General features: G+C 31.4%; 2 protein-coding genes across 3 annotated transcripts in view; one reads left to right on the top strand and one right to left on the bottom strand.

Moving 5' to 3' along the window:
• The window catches only part of mRpS9 (mitochondrial ribosomal protein S9), an 84,984-nt gene extending 74,702 nt beyond the window's left edge, over positions 1-10,282 (bottom strand). Inside the window, exons 1-6 of the mRNA XM_088223680.1 lie at positions 10,038-10,282; positions 9,678-9,929; positions 7,839-8,012; positions 6,567-6,652; positions 5,544-5,788; positions 5,246-5,361 (exon numbers count right to left, since the gene is read on the bottom strand). Coding sequence (XP_088079806.1) covers positions 5,246-5,361; positions 5,544-5,788; positions 6,567-6,652; positions 7,839-8,012; positions 9,678-9,929; positions 10,038-10,127 — 963 coding nt within the window. The 5' untranslated portion in view covers positions 10,128-10,282. The remainder of the gene's footprint in view (positions 1-5,245; positions 5,362-5,543; positions 5,789-6,566; positions 6,653-7,838; positions 8,013-9,677; positions 9,930-10,037) is intronic.
• Positions 10,283-10,361: 79 nt separating this feature from the next.
• On the top strand, positions 10,362-14,374 carry Polr2M (RNA polymerase II subunit M). 2 transcript variants are annotated; one of them, XM_088223678.1, is made up of 4 exons: positions 10,362-10,667; positions 10,889-11,540; positions 13,477-13,719; positions 13,816-14,374. In XM_088223678.1, the coding sequence occupies exons 1-3, from the start codon at positions 10,522-10,524 to the stop codon at positions 13,690-13,692; spliced, it is 1,014 nt and encodes a 337-aa protein (XP_088079804.1). In that variant the 5' UTR covers positions 10,362-10,521; the 3' UTR covers positions 13,693-13,719; positions 13,816-14,374. The 2 variants fall into 2 exon arrangements, with proteins under 2 accessions (XP_088079804.1, XP_088079805.1); XM_088223679.1 differs by having other exon boundaries at positions 13,477-14,374.
• The last annotated feature ends 4,872 nt before the right edge of the window (positions 14,375-19,246 follow it).

Here is a 19,246-nt window from a genome sequence, read left to right on the forward strand (position 1 = left end):
TTGCGACTGTTTCTGGAGCTTCTGATCGCTTCTCCCACGGCCGTTTTAGTTGCACATTGTCGTACGTGATCCATTTGTCATCTCCAGTGACCACTTGTTTCAACAGTTGCTTGTTTTTTTTAACTTTTTCAGCAGCTCATTGCATGCGGAAATTCGATTCATTAATTTTTTTGCACTCAACTCATGCGGCACCCACTTATCGAACTTTTTGACCAATCCAGCGGAATGCAAATGGTTTGAAACAGTTACATGACCAATGCTTAACTCCTGAGCAATCTCACGAGTGGTCGCATGTGGATTTTCTTACTTTTTCCATGATGAGCTGTCCAGAGCGAGGTGCATCTTTGGCATTGAAATTTCCCGAACGAAACCGCTTGAACCATCGTTGTGCTACGTGTTGTTAAAGCATCGTCACCATAAACTGCACATTTTTTTTCACGGGTTTGCGGCGCATTTTTGCCTTTCAGGGAGTAAAACTTCAAAATACCTCGAATTTTCTCGCTCGACACATTCATTTTCAAAATGGAATAACTTTTAAACGATTGATCAAAACGAAGCTTTATTTTCGTCAAAAATATTCTTTGAAATGTCGCCTTTCCAACGCGAGCTTATTTGTCAAAATCGGTACAGTGTTGCCAGAGCTAACTATTTGAACAACCTAATAATTTGCTCAAAATAAGGAAAGATGGATTTTGCAGGGTTTGCAAATAGTACCCTCATATATCAGCCGACATGATACATTCGATACCAACAATGAAATGTATTCGTTTTATGGGGAATTCAAACGAATGAGGAAGTTCAGTGGTGTTTTTTTTATTATTAATTCAATAGTCTTTAAACTTAGCCAAAATCTTTTTCCAAATTTTTATGTACCGTATTATTAGCGCTATGATTTTTTTAAAGTTTTGTATTTCTGAAATCAATCCGCGTGCGACGTCTCAAGTTCTCCTTCTTCTCGATCAGCTATGCCGATTAGTCCGTTGACGATAAGTAAACTGGAAATCTTCCACAACTCTCTTGTCATTTTTTGATTCATATGAACTAGTGACATCGTTCAGAATAGTTGGTTTTTATTTAAAAAAATCTATATTTTCAATAAACTTGGCCGTATAATTTAATGCTCTATTTTTTACCGCGCGTAAGAAAACATTTTTTATATCCAATTTCCCGTAGGGCTGAAGTTCCTCATTATCAATGAGGACACCTTGAATGGAAATTTGACATTGAAAACCTCTGTACATGCTTTACTTGGTACGCAGTACGGCGATTCCCATCATAGCATTGTTCAGTACTACAATGGGGCATTACGGAAACAATTCATACAAAAAATTCATTCAGTATGTGTATTTTATCATAGACATGCTATAACCAATTTCACAGAGTGGTCAATAATATGTAGATATTGTTATGGTTGGTACTAAAAATAAATATGCAACCAAAGTCAAAAAGGTTAGATAATGCATGTATATACTGTGCCATATCTAATGTACCAAAAAAGAAAAAAACAAAGTACCGTAATCTGGGGCGAATAGAAACAGGTTTCAGTTTTAAAGTATCATAAATCGACCCATGTAAAGCTAGGGTTTCCTAGGACAGCGGTGCCCGTATTTTAACGGCCGTAGTGAACGGTGATGCAGTGGACAGCCATCGTAAAAGTGATTAGAGAGTGGTTTCCTAGGAAAACGGTGTTAAATGGTGTTGATAACACCGTTTTCCTAGAAAACCACACTCTAGTCACCTCTACGACGGCTGTCCACTGCATCACCGTTCACTACGGCCGTTAAAATACGGGCACCGCTGTCCTAGGAAACCCTAGCTTAAGAAATACAAATATATATTTTAAATGCAGTCTTTTAGTCTATAATTTCTCTATACATCTCTTTTCCCCAACATTAGATTCAATCATTACGCATAAAGAAAATGTTCAAAATGAGCTCTGTACCTATTTCCCTTACGATGGCGATGGGGCAATAGTGACAAGTAGTGGGGTAAATAGGGACAGCAGATAGTTTTTTTTTTCAATTTTATTGTTTTGTTGAGAAAAAACAATTCACCTTTTTACTATTTTTTTACACTAGATAATCTATTAAGGAATTTCTTTTTTTCTGGGATAATTTGGAATAAAACAAACGTTGGAAGTTGGAATGCGAAAATGGCTAGTGAAATAAAAATAAAATAAAGTGGAAAAAAAAACAATCATCATTTAAAAACATGGATCATAATTTTTTATTGAGCGGCCCATAAAGACTGGGTCTTAGCAAACTAGTATATGTTTGCCATACAACTCGTTCTACATCACCCAGCTTGTCCCTATTCACCCCAAAACTAGCTTATAAGTGATATCTTACAGTTAAACTAGTATAAAATATTTTTTGATTAGATTTTTTGCCTACAAACAAAACATGAGCCCTCTATATAAAATTCTTCTTTGTAATAAGGTAGAATTTATTTCAAAATATTATATTTTCTAGATTTAAAACCAAAGTCATGTCACCTTAAAAAATTCAAGAATTTTATTTGTGACAATTTGTTAATAATATTTCAGGATTAGAAAATGTATAGTATTTTGAAAACAAAACATAAATCATTTTATAAAATTTAGCCAAAATGGAGTAATATGACTTCAAACCTTTTCCCGGTGATCGTCCCTAATCACCCCAAATTATTGTATTTTCATATCTGCCAAAGATAAAAAATATCAGCATAATAATTTCGTGTTCTCTATTTTGACCTGTGTTCAAAATTATGAATACTAATTTAACAGTCACAAATATGACATCATAATCCATCTTGCGATCTTATTGACAGTAAAAAAGCTATTGATGCGCCGCGCCACTGTAGCCAAAATTGATATGCAGAACTTTTCTCAGAATTTTTAGCTGCGTCGCATGAGCTGATACCTATTGATGGTTTAGTTCCATAGAGCTATAACTAGAAATTACTAGTTTTGGGAAATGGCTGACCAAAGTTTTGAGTCATCTAAATTGATTCGTAACAAATAATTATTCATATCACCTCAAGTGAAGTATTAAATATACCTATATATTTATATGAAATATATACACAATGGTTACTAGTTTTAGGATTAAAATTGTTACACAAATTATCATAACGTTTTAATTAGTTATGGAGCTGAGAGATTCATTAGTTTATCTATTTCCATGTGAAAACAATGAGGAAATTGAGAGTTTTTTTTTATATATCGTATTATCAGCGCTATGATTTTTTAAAGATTTATATTTCTGAAATAACTCCGCGTGTGACGTCAGAGGTTGTTCTCTGTTAGTTCTTCTGATTCGTTGGTTTACGGTGAGCCAACCGGATATTCTTCACAGCTCTCATATCATATGAACCAGTGACGTAGATTAAAGTAGTGCATTTTTATAAAAATATTTAATTTTTTTTCGTACATTTTCAAGAAACTTTGTAGTACAATTTAATGCTCTAAATTTTACCGCACGCAAGAAAACATTTTTGTATCAAATTTCCCGTAGGGCTGAAGTTCCTCATAGTCTATATAAATTAACCCACTGTAAAATTGAAAAGACCTTTTAAACCTTTATAGCATCATGTCACAGTTCTGTTACAAACCATTTCAGTACATACAAAATCCAAAATAAACACCAAAGTTTATTTAAAATCAATGTTACGCCACAGGTACAAACCATTCGATGCAATCAAAGTACATTTTCTCATAAACAGATGATAACATGTTGATGTTGGTTGCTAGAAAGTTCATTTGAGATTTACTCGCCATGAAACCAATAAAGACTTTATTTTAAATGTCTAAAAATTTAAAAAAATATATTTATACGTACTGCGCCTTTCAATGATATAAATATGTCAAATTAAATATAAAACGTTACAAGCGTGTTGTAATAGCATCTCAATTCTAGGGTAATTGCCTTCTTTGATTTTATTTTCTAACGGACTTTCGTGATCAGAAATAATACTGCGAAGAATAATGCCGTCTCGTGTAATGATAAAACGCTGTAATTACACTGTAAAATATGTAATGTATTCTGTGAAGTATGTTTTTCGTAAATACAATCTAATTCATTGGTAAGTATTATTTACCATTATTTTATTGCCCTCGTTTGTCTTTCCTACATAGTTTCATGTTCTTTTTGTTCGGTTTCTTGAATAAATGTTTCTTCATGTAACTGTTGTAATTAGCTAAGGCCGTATATATTATGTAATAATAATAATTTGTTATAGGCAGGCAGCCTTTGCTGATGCGCCTATATCTCGTGTACTACTTTTTGCCTGCGTTTTTCTTCCTTCAGAAAAGCATCCAAACGGTTTTTGAACTGGCTGACTGAAATAGAACGGACAACAAGACTTGGCAATTTATTTTAGTCTGAAACTACCATGCTGGAAAGGAAGTTTTTCTTGGGATTGAGGTAGAATCGGGGATGATAGAGCTTTCAGTCATGACCCCGTGAATTTGTTTAGGGATACAATTGATACATCTCATGCAGGGGGCAGTCAAAGTAATTTTTGAGTATCTTATACTTTCTATCAAGTCCCCTCTCTTCTGTCGTTCTTCCAATGATGTAAGTCCCAAAGCGTATTTTCTGATTTGTTAAAACAAGCAATTTTTTAAACGTATTTCATATTTCTTTGACAATTGAGAATACTTTGAGGCATAGTAACGCAATGTGACATAAGTATCACACTCCAATTTTCTGCCATTTTATTATGAAAATTTTGAAAAACTAAAAAACATGTGTTTCATTATTTACAGAAAGCTTTTAAAACAACTGTTTTTATTTTATTTTAAAGAAGTTAAGTTATAATGAGTAATATAACTCAAAACTCCATCTTTTCAACTTATCCTTCTTTGGAACTGAGCCATCGCTACAAATATCTGATGTAAATTTTGGTTTTTACATCAAAAACCTTCTAGTACGACATTCATGAATTCAACGGATTTTATGTGTACCAAAAAATTGGACGTTTTTTTATGAATTCTCATTTAGATTTAGAGTAAAATCTGTTTTGTTATTTATCCTTCCTACTAGTTTTACATAACACCTAAATTACCTACGTTGTTTTGGAATTTCTTTATTTACATTTTTACCTAAGTATTTTTATAAGTTGAAAAAAACATATTTTAAAAATTGCTTTATGGCTATAAACCCATGTAAAATGTACAAAAGATTTAACAAATCAATAGAATCAATCGGAAAAAAAATCTAAATCATTAATTTATTATAAGAAATATTTTATTATTGTCACTTACCTGCTCTCGGTGATCTATGTCTTGGAAGTAGGTTATGTCTTTGCCGTTAATATTGACCACGCCTGTTCCAGGTGACCTTATGGTTACATGGCCCCTAGCAGCCTTCCTTAAGCATTCTATGAAAATAAAAATTATATTAAAACAGGCAATCCATAAAAAAAAAAACCTATATCAAAACATAATATTGTCCTTTAGCTAACAACACCACATAAGTCATTTTTGTTCTTATTATGGGACAACAAAAACAATTTATTTTACTAAAATAAAAATATTGTTTTGTTTACTGATAACAACTAACCGTAAGTTGTGACAAAAGCCCTTCCATTTTCGTCAAATTGTGGTTTTGGTATTTCGAATGTGGAAGTCTGCCCAATTAGAGCCTTTCTGAAACGATTTACAAAATCCGCATACTTTTCTGAATATGGCAAATTCATTAATCTTTCCATGGTTTGTACAAAACTAGTATATTCAGGATCCATTATGGTTTCCAAAATACAGGTCTCAAGTTCTTCTTTATTCATCCATTTGTAACCAGATGTAGGTCTGCAAAAAATAAACATTTATTAATTTACATACTGTGGCCGAGAACGAATAAAACATGTGTAAGTTGTATTTTACTCTGCAATATTTCTTAATCAGTAAGAAACATAAACACAAGACTGAAACAATAAGTAATTTTAATTGGCTGCGAATCATTTTTAAATTTTATTTTTATTAATCAAAAACATGCAAATTATAAAGTCCTACTGAACTGCATAAAATGCATTTGTCAGCAGGTGCTTATAGTTAAGTTCTAATATATTTACATAATCTTTTCTCTTAAATTCCCTAACATATTACTATGGAAAAAAAAAGAAAAAATGTATACCCATGTGCATCAAAAATATGTTACACGCAGAAAAGTAAAAATTTATTTTTAAAAAAAACCACGTTCTAAAAGCCAGATTTTCAGCATACGTCTTTCTCTTGAGCCTGATAAGTTTTTTTGTTTTTTTTAAATATTTAATGGGAGCATATTTTTGGTATACTGTACTCTAGTGTTCTTTTCCCGTATTTATTACATACCGTACCGTTGCACCAATGTATACACCCTAATTATGGATAAGAAAATGATGATGGTGAAGTTGTAATAATTGACAACCAAGTAAATAGAATACCATTAAAATTCTGTAATTGTTCGATTGTTAATACTTATTGTTGGAGTGTGTATAGGAAAGTAGCTTTTAAAGAACAAATAGTCTACTGAGATCACTCAGGCTTGGCTGAAAATCTATATATCGAAGTATATTTTATTTTTATGAATGATTATTTGAGTACTTACATAACAGTGTTTTGATCAATGGCAATTTTTTTACTGATCAAAGTATCTTGATACTTCTCAAGCTCCTTCATATATGTCACAGCATCCTACAATCGTAAGCACATTATATAACAAACAAACAAAATCAAATTATTATTTAAATTTATTTCAACAGAGAGGGAAAAAGTTTTCGAGAAGAAATTTGGAAGTCTAGGCATTTACAGGGCTTATGACCTGTCATTGGCTGGTTTAAGTGGCTGGTCAAACATTGTCAAATTATTATTATCATTCTTAATATGAATAACGTATATGGCATTGTTTTCTTAATAGGGCGCTTTATAGAGTGATACTATTAATATTGATTTTAATTTAATCAATATGTCTCAAAGCCAATAGAAATTAAGAAGTCGCTAAAGCTATGTTTTTTTAAGAGAGCGGTGCAGTCATCTAGCGTTCGTCATGTAACAGTGGATGACGTCATGTAACAGTGGATGACGTCATTAACAGCAGCGCGGTTATTTGCAGGACGACCATCATAACAATAAACAGTTTTGGAATGTTTTTTCTTGTGTAGCGATGAACACTTTCTGTCTGAAAATGAATGCAAATGTAATTTGGACTGTCAAAAAGAACAAAATTTTGATTGATTTTGTAAGATTTTTTTTTTTTTAATTTGCATTAAACCTTGAAATGCACACTCTAGACTCTGTAGCATGAGCTTTAAGCATCTTACTCTCCTCCAAATGTTAGATTTCGACTTCTGATGACCCCTCATCTTTGAAATACACCCACATATAATGCTATGTTTGTCTAGATTCTGCATTTTCTACAGCATTCGTGTTAGCTTTATAAAAAAAAAGATAAAATTAATTATTTAGTTGGTAATAGTAAGGTGATAACCGCTAGATAACACAACTGCTCTCTTTAGTTGACATCTCTGTTCGCCGTCTTCTTAGGCCCACTGCATCACAGCATATCATGGCCGCTAGATAACAACACCCCTTTCTTAGGAAACCATAGCTTAAGTGGTTATATGAATACCAATCGGGTTTAAAATGGGGTTGTGGTCCCGTGGCTAGTGTCTCAGACTCACGGATCAAAGGTCCGTGGTTCGAATCCCACTCTACCCTAACTTGATTCCCATTTTCTAATAGTGAGTTATTTACAACTCGTTGAAAATGGCCCCCAAAATTAAATATTTGCGTAAATTATAAGAACGCAAATATTTAAATTTAAAAAAAAAAAATTTTTTTTTTTAAATTTCGTAACATTAGAGAATTATTATTTACTCACATAAAGTACACCATAAAAGGCCGGTTTTCCAGTGTAGAAGAGAAAATTATGTGGTCTTCCTGATTCATCAAATTCAGCTGCCTTCCTTGCGGGGAATATTTCTTTGGGAGGCTTCATTATTGGCTTTGCCCTTTTGTCATATAGACCACTGGGGAACAGATATTCGATAGAGCGCTGCAACCCACAACAATACAATAACTGAATCATTTGCATGTCATCACTACCATTGTAAAATGCAATATTAACAAATTCTGTGTTTTTCAGGAGAGCAAAAATACTGTTAAATTAATTATAAATTTTGTTTTCCAATTACAGCTTTATCGACAGGTGCCTTAACACAGTTGGATAAATGGCCAATTGTAAAACTAGTGTTGCGAGTATGATTTCCACCAGTTGCAAGAAAAACTCCAAGAAAATTTTTTTTTTCTCAATTCTGGTGCTTCGGATTTACTAAATAGCTCCTAAAATTAGCTTAGCAGGTTTTTTCTCATATAGTTTTTAAAAAAAAAAAACAAAAATAATTATGTTAAATATATCCTTTTTTCATTTTGTACTCAGGAACTTTCCATACAATTAATCATCAAATGACGGATGGTAAAAACATTAATATGCAGACATGTAAAATGTCTACATATTGACGTTTTTACCATCTGTCATCTTATATCTTGTTTTACTAAAAACAAAAATATTTTTAGGTAAAATACAGTTTTGTAAGCCTATTTTTTTAAAATAATAATATTATTAAAGATATGTTGTTGAATAAAAAGCAATTTGATTAAATATTTATTGTGAGGTGAGATAAGTCCACCTCGTAGTGTAGTGATTGGCGCGTTGGCCTACCATGCTTGAGATCCTATGTTCAATTCCTGACAGGATGGATGTGAAATATTGGTTTTAAAGGTGGTTTCTACACTGCAATATTTCATTGTTCTCATTGTTACCTGAAGCGTAAGACTGATTGGCTTGCTTTCAATGTAACAAAAACTATTCATATACGCTGCAATTTGAATTAATGCAGTGCTCCATGCACCACTGATTGTGGATAGGGAAACTATAATGATTTATTATCGGAGATTTATTAAATAAAGGAGACTTGTCACAATAAATCATTATTATATATATAGCCTCTCTTCCCTTAAAAAATTGGACTCATTTACTAACAGTTACTTAAATTTGTAGGAGAAACGTCAAATGAGGTCACAGTGTTTTCAAAATAATGAATTATTGAAAGTATCAAGATAATAATTACTGTCAAGTCTTTGTGAAATAAAACTGTAAGAAATCGGTCATATTTTTTCAATCTCAACAGATCGCACATCCGATAAAATAAAGTCATAACTTGAAAATCAGAATTTCTAGGAGAGCCTTAAAAATTAAAATAACATGTCATACAACCATGTTTTCTTTTTTTTTTATTTTCACCATTTAAAGCAATACCGATGTGTCATATATATTTAGATTTGTCACAAAAAATGCAAATAAATAAAGAAAATTAAAATAGTTAACATATTACACTGTTTGAGAATGGCCGCGTTCAAATAAATGTTAATTTATGTGTGTCAGAAAGCCATTAAGTGGTTAAATCGTAGAGAAAATATATGGAATGATACCTATTTTCAGCATATAAGAGTTATTTTCATAATTTATTCAGCATGTTAAATTCAAAATCAGAATTCAAAGCGTAATAGCCACAATTTTTAATTTTACTTTTTTTAGACTGTGTGTTGTCTCTGCAATTGCCATTGCAGATTTTTTTTGTTTTTGTATATTTTATTTAGCTACAAAAACCTTGTACAGCTAATATTTATCATCTACAGGAAATAAATGTAAGGTACTAACATCAACATCGTCTTGAGTAAAGGTAGCAGGATCTTCTCCCATCATATTGGCAAGATGTCTTTTTCCAATTTGGTATGAGATTTCCTGTTGCTTCATAAATTCGTCGTTTTTTTTTGCCCTTTCAAGATATGCCTTCATAGCCTTGCTAGTTTTCTGTTTTTTAACCGAATTATCCCAAGATTCTACAGCTCTGTGGAATTCCTTTTGTTTTGATATGTCTGTGCCATAATTATTTGTGAAAATTCGAAGACCCTGGGAAAATTACATGTAATACTATATGCTTGGGTTAGTAAAAATCTCGCGTTGAACAAATTAATATTTTAAAAACATTGAAATAAATTAAATAAAGGCTATAATTACCATACAAGCTACATTTTCGCTAGGCGAAAATAGAGAAACCGGAGTTTTTCGGTAAAATTTAAATAAATTCAAAGCCGCAGAACACATCATTCGAGTTTGAGGTTATACTTTTTTCTGGCACCCAGTTATTTTTGTTGCATACATTTGACACAACGATCACAGATTATTTTTGAGATTTGAGACTGATAGCAGAAAAGCAGAATGCAAAAGGTAGAGATTGTGATAGAAAGGTGGTATACACATAGACAACAAAATATAAAATAGAGTAGGTATAGACAAGAAGGGATCATGCATCGTGTGAATAGTCTTGTTTGATATTAATCTATACATTTAATTGTCACCTTGACGTTTGTTTTTGAATCTTAGGACAGTTTCAAGCAAAATAATAACCTATAATCATATTATGAATTCAATCGACGAATGGGCAAAGCTGTAAATACATTGTGCAAAGTATATATTTTTAAAAATTTGTTAAGTGTTTTCAATGACAATCATGTCGAGAAAAATCCCCGGTTTATTACCACCAATGCCTAAAACTGAAATAGATGGAAAAGTTGAAAAACTAGAACTAAAGCCGAAAATCGAATTATTAGAGCTATTACAACGTCAAGAAAAGTTACTTTCGAACAGGTCTGTCAAGGATTTACTTTAATATACTAAAAGCCATTTTAAATAAGTATCCTTAAATTTTTGTGAAAATTTTTTAAATCTTCGTTTTTAACAGGTAAAATAAATGTCATATCAATAGTGTTATTACTTTTTATTCGCTTCTTAATTTGTCTCCAAACGATCGATCGAACCTACAAATGTAAAAACCAACTCATTATTGACTTTTATTTTCTATTTCTTAGAGGTTTCATAGATAAACTTGCTGATAAAGGTGAAAGGATAAAACTTTTTAAAGAAAAACTCCAAAAGCAGCTATCGCTCAGGGATGAAGTAGAAAAATCAAGTAATTTGCTCTCAAATCTTCTGTCACACATGAATATTGAATCAAAGCCTGAAATAAGTAGAACTGAAATTGAAAATATTGAATGGGAACGAAATAGAGAGAAACGGGATACTTTAGAGTGTTTGGATTCAGATGATGACAGTAATCCAGAAGATCCTTTAGCCATCATTGCCCAAAGCACAGACTTAAAGAAGAAAATCAAAGTCTTGAAAAAAGAAGAATCTCTAATTAAACCCGCAGATTTAGAAGAAATAAATTCATTCTACTCTATGAATGATGAATTATCTAGCAGTGATGCAATGCACGTTCACGTGCAGTATGTATATGATAAAACTGTTAACAAAGTGAATCCTAATCAGAGGGTTAGTTTTAAACCTTACAAAACAACAGTTTCTAATGTGCACGAACCAGGTAAGGAGATACTTCGTAAAAGGGGTAAATTCTGGGAAGTGACAGCGGCCACACCACCCCCTGCTATACACGGCCCTATACAAGAAATCTCTCTACAAGAGTCCTTACGGCTTCAAGATGTTCAGAATCAGCATTTGAAGGTCTGTAAAGCAATTATTTTGACAATGTTTCTGAAAAAATGTATTTCTTTTTTGTCACTTTTTCTCTTTACCCTGGAACCTCGTTTTATCCTTTGTTTTTTTTTTTACCTAGTCTGGTTAAATTAAAGAAATTGGAATGCCCTACATTGCATTTCATTTACTAACTTGTCGTATGTTTTTTTTTATTTTGAATCTTGAAATAGGGCACACATAAACATATTCTTATGTGTGCTCTAATATAAACAATGTACATATATTTCATGAATAAGTTATTTAACACATATTTCTTAACATACTGTTATAACTTTTTTTTCTTTATAAATGTTTTTCCCATTTCATATTTTTTACTGCCTTATATAAAATAGAATTTTGTGACTTCACCTTAAATGGGAGTCTAATTTTTACCTTTTCTCTGATATTGTGATCATCTTCATGTTGGCTTTGATCATTTTTTTTTCCAAAATTCTGTTTTTTTTTAAATTAATGTTATACGCAATCATCATAGCATTTAAAAATATTATTTGCCTATATGTTAGTACTTTTTATTATTTTAACATCAAATTTACACTTGTGTATCCGATTTACCTTGCACAATTATTCCTGTATAATCGGTAAGTTTACCTGGACGCTTAGCTTAGCTTATTGACATTTATAAGAGATTCAATGAATCCTATGTAAAGAATAATAATCTATACTATAGGCACATCCATATTACAAAGATCCTTTATATAAATTAAGAACAATAAAGGGCCAAGAACTGTTCCTTGTGGGTCTCTATGTATCACAGTATTAGCTTTACTTATAATTGTTTTAATCTTAGTGCTTTGAATTCGATTTGTTAAAAATTTTTGTTGGTCTATGTATTTTGAAATTTCAGCTTTGGTGTGTTTTCCATAATGTTTTATTTTTATATTTGTATATTTTCTCGAAATTAGTATCAATGTTATTTTAATCCAAGATACACAGTTTTTCATCGATTGTTTTGTATAAAAATGCTATACCAAAACAACTGTAAAAATAAACCTTCTATTGATTGATTTGGTGTTTATTTTGTAGAACTCCATATTTAAACTTATAATATAAGAAATCAAGCACTGATTTGAGTCTGTAAATTTCTTCATAATATTTCAATCGTGTATTAAAATTATAAAAAACACCAACCTATAATAATAATACTGATATAGTTTCCACAATATTATCTAAAAATATAAAACTATAAAGCTTCATTAATTATCTTACAATACATTCATGTATGTCAATAAATACTTTGTTGTAAATTTTTCCCAAATTCAAAAATAAATACCTAAATTCCCCATTACCTATTAAACACTTAGCCTTGCCCTTAACTATTGGTTTTCCCCGCAATTATGATTGATGTACATGCTATAGTTCATAAGATTATTTTTATTTGTTTTTTGTTACTAAAGTACCTTGAATTCATATAAGGACATTCAATCCATCTAATCTTCACATTCGTTTGAAAATGCCCCAACAAGGCGAAACAATTGTCACAAAATTGTTGTTTTTATATTTGTATTTGTATTTTAAACACACTCGTATGTATTGTATGTGTATTTCTGTGGATATCTGTCATTGGTTTTATTCTCTGTATATTTTATTTGTAATATTTTTTTTACATGTATTAATGTTGATATCCCCAATAAATAAAATAAAGTGTTCAGTAGACTTAAATCAGTGTTTGATTTCTTATATTATAAGTATAAACCTTGTTTATATGGATATGCCAAGACTTCCATTTTCACTTTAAAGAAATCAACTGTTTTTTAATTTAAATTGAGACATTAGCTGAAAATTCCTTCATCTCTGTTGAGATATCTATAAATTAAACCATTATGGCATTATATGCTATATGCTTACCCTAATAAAGAAACAGTGCGATGATTAGTTTTATTGATGTTAACATTTTGTTTTTAAGGAGGTGCAAACAAGACATGCTGCAGAGAGGTTAGCAGCGCAACTCGGTAAAAGCGTTGGTGATATTCCACTGTCCGCCATACCGAGTGGAAAATACAGAGAGGTTGAGGAAATACAAAGTGATGATTCCGATTCTTCAGATAATGAAACAAGTGATAAGGAAGTCCATGATGAAGAACCTAGCGACGGCGGAGTTGTATTTACTGTCATGAAATAATTGTATTTTTGATAGTTAAACTAAGTGGTACGTAATTTCCGTTCTAAGATAGTCAAAAACAATATCATACAAATCTTTAATTTGACAAATTACATTTAGATTTTTTTATATTTTCCTCTCCAGAGAGTGGTTTTAGACTGGAATAACTTTTCAAACATGGTTATCCATTCCACAACCAATATAAAAAACGCTTTGAAGAATATAAAACAAAGTAAATAATGTGTACTAGATATGGGCACACCAGGAAAGGCTGCTTGCGTATCATCCAATAATAATAAGAATAGAACCAGATTGTGGTCCCGTGGTAGTTTTGTGGACTCACGGCCAAAGGTCCGAGGTTCAAATCCCACTCTACAAGAGCTCGATTTCCATTTTTCCAGCACAAGTTGTTAACGACTTCTAGTAAATGGTCTGAAAATTTAAATGTATATATTTCTCTTTTTTTTAAATAAAAAAAAAATATATATAAAAACATATTTCATCAACTTCTCAGGCTCCTGCATCCCAATCACCATAACTCTGGCATTTTTGTATAATTCTTCAAGTTAAGACTTGGCTTACTAAAATTTACTGCATACATTATTTCTAATCCCAATCAGTAAAAATTTGAAACAAACAAACACCCCGGATTGGTGAACATTTGTAACACTTCCAATATTACGCAATTAAATTATACTTTATGAAATATTTTGATTATTTTTCTTGTATTCCCACTTTATATATTGATATTTTTCAATTATTTTTAACTCATCATAAACACATATTTAATTGTTTATTATATGAATCGGCATTCACTTCGTAACACTTCATTATAAATCGTTATTTTAGCGTAGCAAGAATCAAACCTCAGACATCTGTTCCAGAGTATGCAATGCTACTTAAAGTACTTCTGTTTGATCGTATCGATCTGACTGTTTTTTTTTTTTTACTGTGGTAGAATAATTTTTAAATACATTATAATAAGTTAAAGGTTTGGGTTTAACTAACCCAGCTTCAATAATTATTTTCTGTGTGTATTATATTAATTTTATTAACCGTCGGTGGGAGGAGTGATCTCCTGAAACTATAGTTTTGTTCTTCTAAGAGAGTAAAATGTGTAACACTAAAAACAAAATTTTTATTTTTGTGATAATTTATAGTGGAGTGTTCAAAGTGAATAACAATTCAATTAATAATACTTAGTATCTCGATAATTTAATACAAGAATACTAAATTAGAAGTCTTAATAAGCCTTAGCAAACTCCAGTCCCGAGAAGTTATAAAATATTGCAGTGGTATCGAGAATCTCATGAGTAGTAGCCAAAAATACAATATACTAATTAGAGATCTAAATGTGCATATAACTATATTGTCGGCGTTCCGGCAAAAGTCTGAAAATGACAGTTTTGAGTTAAAGAACATTTGAAGTGTAAAATTATGTTATTTTAGAGGAAAACATCACTAAAGTAACTTAAAAAAGTTTTAAATTCGTAAACTTAACGTAAAAAAGTTGTTTAAATCCATACTATGTGACTTTATATTATTACATATTAAAACGTTTTAACGACACGTTAAAAAATATTTTTAACAATAATTATTTCTAATATTGTATTATTTTCACTAACTCTTCAATTCAATTCATTTATTTTAAATATAACATACATTACAAACATATTCAATACAAACATATTCGAGACTCATGTCAAAGTAGTAGGAGAATCCTGCTCCGGAAAACCCCTTCGGATACATGGAAGAGATCAATATCCAGAGCTATATTGTTCAGCATAGCGGTAGCCTCTTATAGCTTGCATTGTCCAAATATAAGCAGCAAAAGTCAATTAACCAAATTTCAGCCACCTTGCCTTATTAAAAACCTTCTAGATATTTTTTAATGTATCAGAAGGAAAAGTTACCAACAGAATTTATTAAAAAAACGTGAAAGAATTACGTTTTATATATAAAATCTTTAAAACACAAATGTCCTATTTTTCCTTGGTCTTCAAACTTTCAAATGGCGATTTCTCAAAATGATGTTTTTTGGGTTAGTGACTTTTGCTAGGGCGACGATATAGTATGTTTTTAAAGTACATTTTTACTGTTTTTAAGAAAAAAAAATATTATTGAGAAAAGGATTTTATTTTCAGATCTTATAATAAAATTAATAGTAACAAAAACAAATCAGTATTATGATAATCGAATTACATTTCTAAGACTGTGTAAGGGGAAATTTATAAGATACTGCTGAATATAAAAACATGTACATCAATATATTTTTTATTATATTATCAAAATTACTCCCATCTAACACATAAAATACAAAAATTCTAGCTAAATTAACATCAACATTAGAAAAATATAAAGCTGGCAAATAGAACAATAATGTAGTACGTATTGGAATTTCTTATACCTATTTGTTAGAATATACATTTTTTACAGGAACATCTCCATCTTTTCTGCAATACAATAATCATTAAGTCTGTCAAATAAGAGCAGAAATCAATAAAAGTCAGAACTAAAGACAATTTTAACACTACCAACATTAAATTACACATGGCTTGTTTATCATGGATAACGGTGAGGTCACAATGACGTTCAACTTGTTTTTTAATTATCATAAAAATAAAGCTATTAGAACACCAAGGCCCTCAATTATTTTCTAATCTTTATTTTTCAGATTAAAAGGGCACCTTAATCCAAACAAAAAAAACTCATCTATAATGACATATTCAATCTTTTTCTGAATGTGTTTTTTTTTATTTTAAAGAAGAGCTTTAAAGTTCCGTTTGCTCAAATAAAATAAATAATGTATTCTTAGCCTTTTACAGGTGTCCTAGAAATCAACCTCAACCCGGAAACGGGTGATAGGTCAAGTTGTGACAGTTATCAGATTTTTTTTTAAATTTTGGTAAAGTACTTTTCAAATTATAAATATTTTTAAAAAAAACTGACACCCTGCGATGATCTTTCAATTCCTGTGACTACAAATACTAACTTTTCAAAGATTTTTTTTCTGTAATGTAACCATGAATAACCCTTCTAAAAATTTCAGTTTAAAATTAGAATGTTACTGCCTCAGTTTTTAATAAAATGTTAGATTTTTGCCTAACATTGAATTAAGAATAATTTCATCAGCCAACTTTTTACCGACTGTACTGAAAAAAAAAGTACTATACTATTTTAGCAAGTGACTTCAAAAGATTGCGCATTCAGTTTAAATTCTAAAATGGTACAAAACTTGCTAGAAAATTTCTTAATTGAGGAAAAAAAACGTTTTTTAATGAAACCTAATTTCATGCCAATTCTTTTTAATTAGATAAAATGTCGGTAATGCAAACTAGGATCCTTAAAGTCTACAAGTTACGGGTACAAGTTCGATTGAGAGGGAGAGTGATGCTATTTAGCCTTGTGTGAGCGAGACAGATGGTGACGCTTCTTTGCTAAGTGTGAGCGAGATAAATAGTGACGCTACTATTAATCCAAGAGTGAGACGGATTGACACATCATGTTGACTAGTGTGAGGGAAACAGATAGAGATGCCACCCAAGCTAAACAGTTATTCACAGGCACACTATGCAATACTGCAGTATGTTACCCTCTTTCGTTTACTGCTCATATTTCTGTATCTGTATTGACTTGGTACTTACAACTGTGGCTTTGTTTATTGGACTTGTTTTAATCGTAATCCCGTGTTTGTGTAGTTTGAGTGTTACCATGCCATTTCGGTACACCGCACAGGAATACGCCAACATGCATCTAATTTATGGAGAATGCTTATGCAACGATAATGCTGCAGCTAGAATGTATCATGAGAGATACCCAAACGCTGAGCGTCATCCCGATCCATCGAGTGTTTAAAAATGTGTATCGGTCATTCGCAGAGGGCCGATTCCCTAGTCAAATGGTTCGCGAGGGAAGACCCGTCATGCCCTACGAGGAAGAAGTTTTCCAAGCAGTCCAACAAGACACAAGTATTTCAAGTACGTGGAATTGAAGAGACCACTGAAGTACCCAAAAGTAATGCACATCGTATTTTACAAAAAAAACAGTTTCACCCATACCATGTACAAAAGGTACAAAGTCTGCTACCTCGAGACTACCCAGAAAGAGTGCAATTTTGTCAAACGATGTTGCTGATGTACAGAGAGAATCCGCGATTATTTGAAAAAATTTTATGGTCTGATGAATCAACATTTAAAAAGGACGGTTTCATAAACCTCCACAATGTGCATGAATGGCACGTGGAAAATCCACAACAAATCTCAGTACTGGTTTAAAGTAAACATGTTAACAGGAATTTTGAATGGTACAGTTATTGGTCCATTCGAGCTGCCGGAGAACTTAAATGCCCAGGTTTATTTGGACTTTTTACAAAACCACTTACCAAATCTGTTGGAAGACGTTCCACTGAACATTTACCGAAACATGCGGTACCAACAAGATGGCTACCCAGCGCATTATGCTCGCGCAGTACGAGTTTCTCGATCGAGAATACCCCGATAGGTGGATTGGGTGGGTGGTACAATTTCATGGCCTGCCCGTTCTCCGACTTAAACCCCTTAGATTTATTTTACTGGGGAACGATTAAAGAAAAAGTATACTCTAAACCTATTCAAGATTTATACGAGCTGCGCCGAAAAATTGCAGAAGCCGCTGAACACATTAACTTGAGAAGATACGCCCGTTATATTACGCGATCATTTTTAAGAAGGTGTAGAGCTTGCATTGCAGCTGAAGGCAATCAATTCGAACATTTGTTGTAAAATAACATTGTAAATAAATCAAAACTGAAAAAATCCAATAACTGAATTTTATTTTAAATTTGCACTTAAAATTAACAAATAACTTGATAGCCCGTGGTACTCTTTGGTCAAGATGGAGTCTCTATCTGTTACACTCACTCTTTTGTCGAAATGGCGTGTACTTATACCTGTAAGTTGTGGACTTAGAAGCATAGGTTGCATTACTAACATTTTATCTAATTAAACAGAATTGGCATGAACTTAGGTTTCATTAGAAAACTTTTTTTTCCTCAATTAAATTTTTTTCTAGCAAGTGTTGTACCATTTTAGAATTGAAACCAAATGCCCAATCTTTTGAAGTCACTTGCCAAAATAGTAGAGTAGTTTTTTTTTCAGTACAGTCAGTTAAAGTTGGCTAAAGAAATTATTCTTAATTCAATGTTGGGCAAAAATCTAACATTTTATCAAAAACTGAGGAAGTAACGTTCTGATTTTAAACTGAAATTTACAGAAGGGTTATTCATAGTTACATTACAGAAAAAACATCTTTGAAAAGTTAATATTTGTAGTCACAGGAATTGAAAGATCATCTCAGGGTGTCAGTTTATCCAAATTTTTTTTTATACTTTTAATTTGAAAAGTATTTTACTAAATATTTTTTTTATATTTTTCTGATAACTGTTACGACTTGGCCTATCACCCGTTTCCGGGTAGACGTTGATTTCTGAGACATCCTGTATAATTCTTCAAAATATTTCAAATGAAGCGACAAGTTCTTTGGTTCTATCCAATGTATAATTTGAAATACATAAAATCAAATAAATTTCTATTTTTTT

Source organism: Micrasema longulum, unplaced genomic scaffold (genome assembly GCF_059751315.1).
Source record: "Micrasema longulum isolate JH-2025_06_02 unplaced genomic scaffold, ASM5975131v1 h1tg000248l, whole genome shotgun sequence".
Lineage (NCBI taxonomy): Eukaryota > Metazoa > Arthropoda > Insecta > Trichoptera > Brachycentridae > Micrasema > Micrasema longulum.

Excerpts from the sequence above, each read along its gene's own strand:
- Polr2M (XM_088223679.1), top strand. The coding sequence starts at position 10,522 with ATGACAATCATGTCGAGAAAAATCCCCGGTTTATTACCACCAATGCCT. Across the intron at positions 10,668-10,888 it reads GAAAAGTTACTTTCGAACAG|AGGTTTCATAGATAAACTTG; the intron begins GTCTGTCAAGGA and ends TCTATTTCTTAG. Across the intron at positions 11,541-13,476 it reads TTCAGAATCAGCATTTGAAG|GAGGTGCAAACAAGACATGC; the intron begins GTCTGTAAAGCA and ends TTTGTTTTTAAG.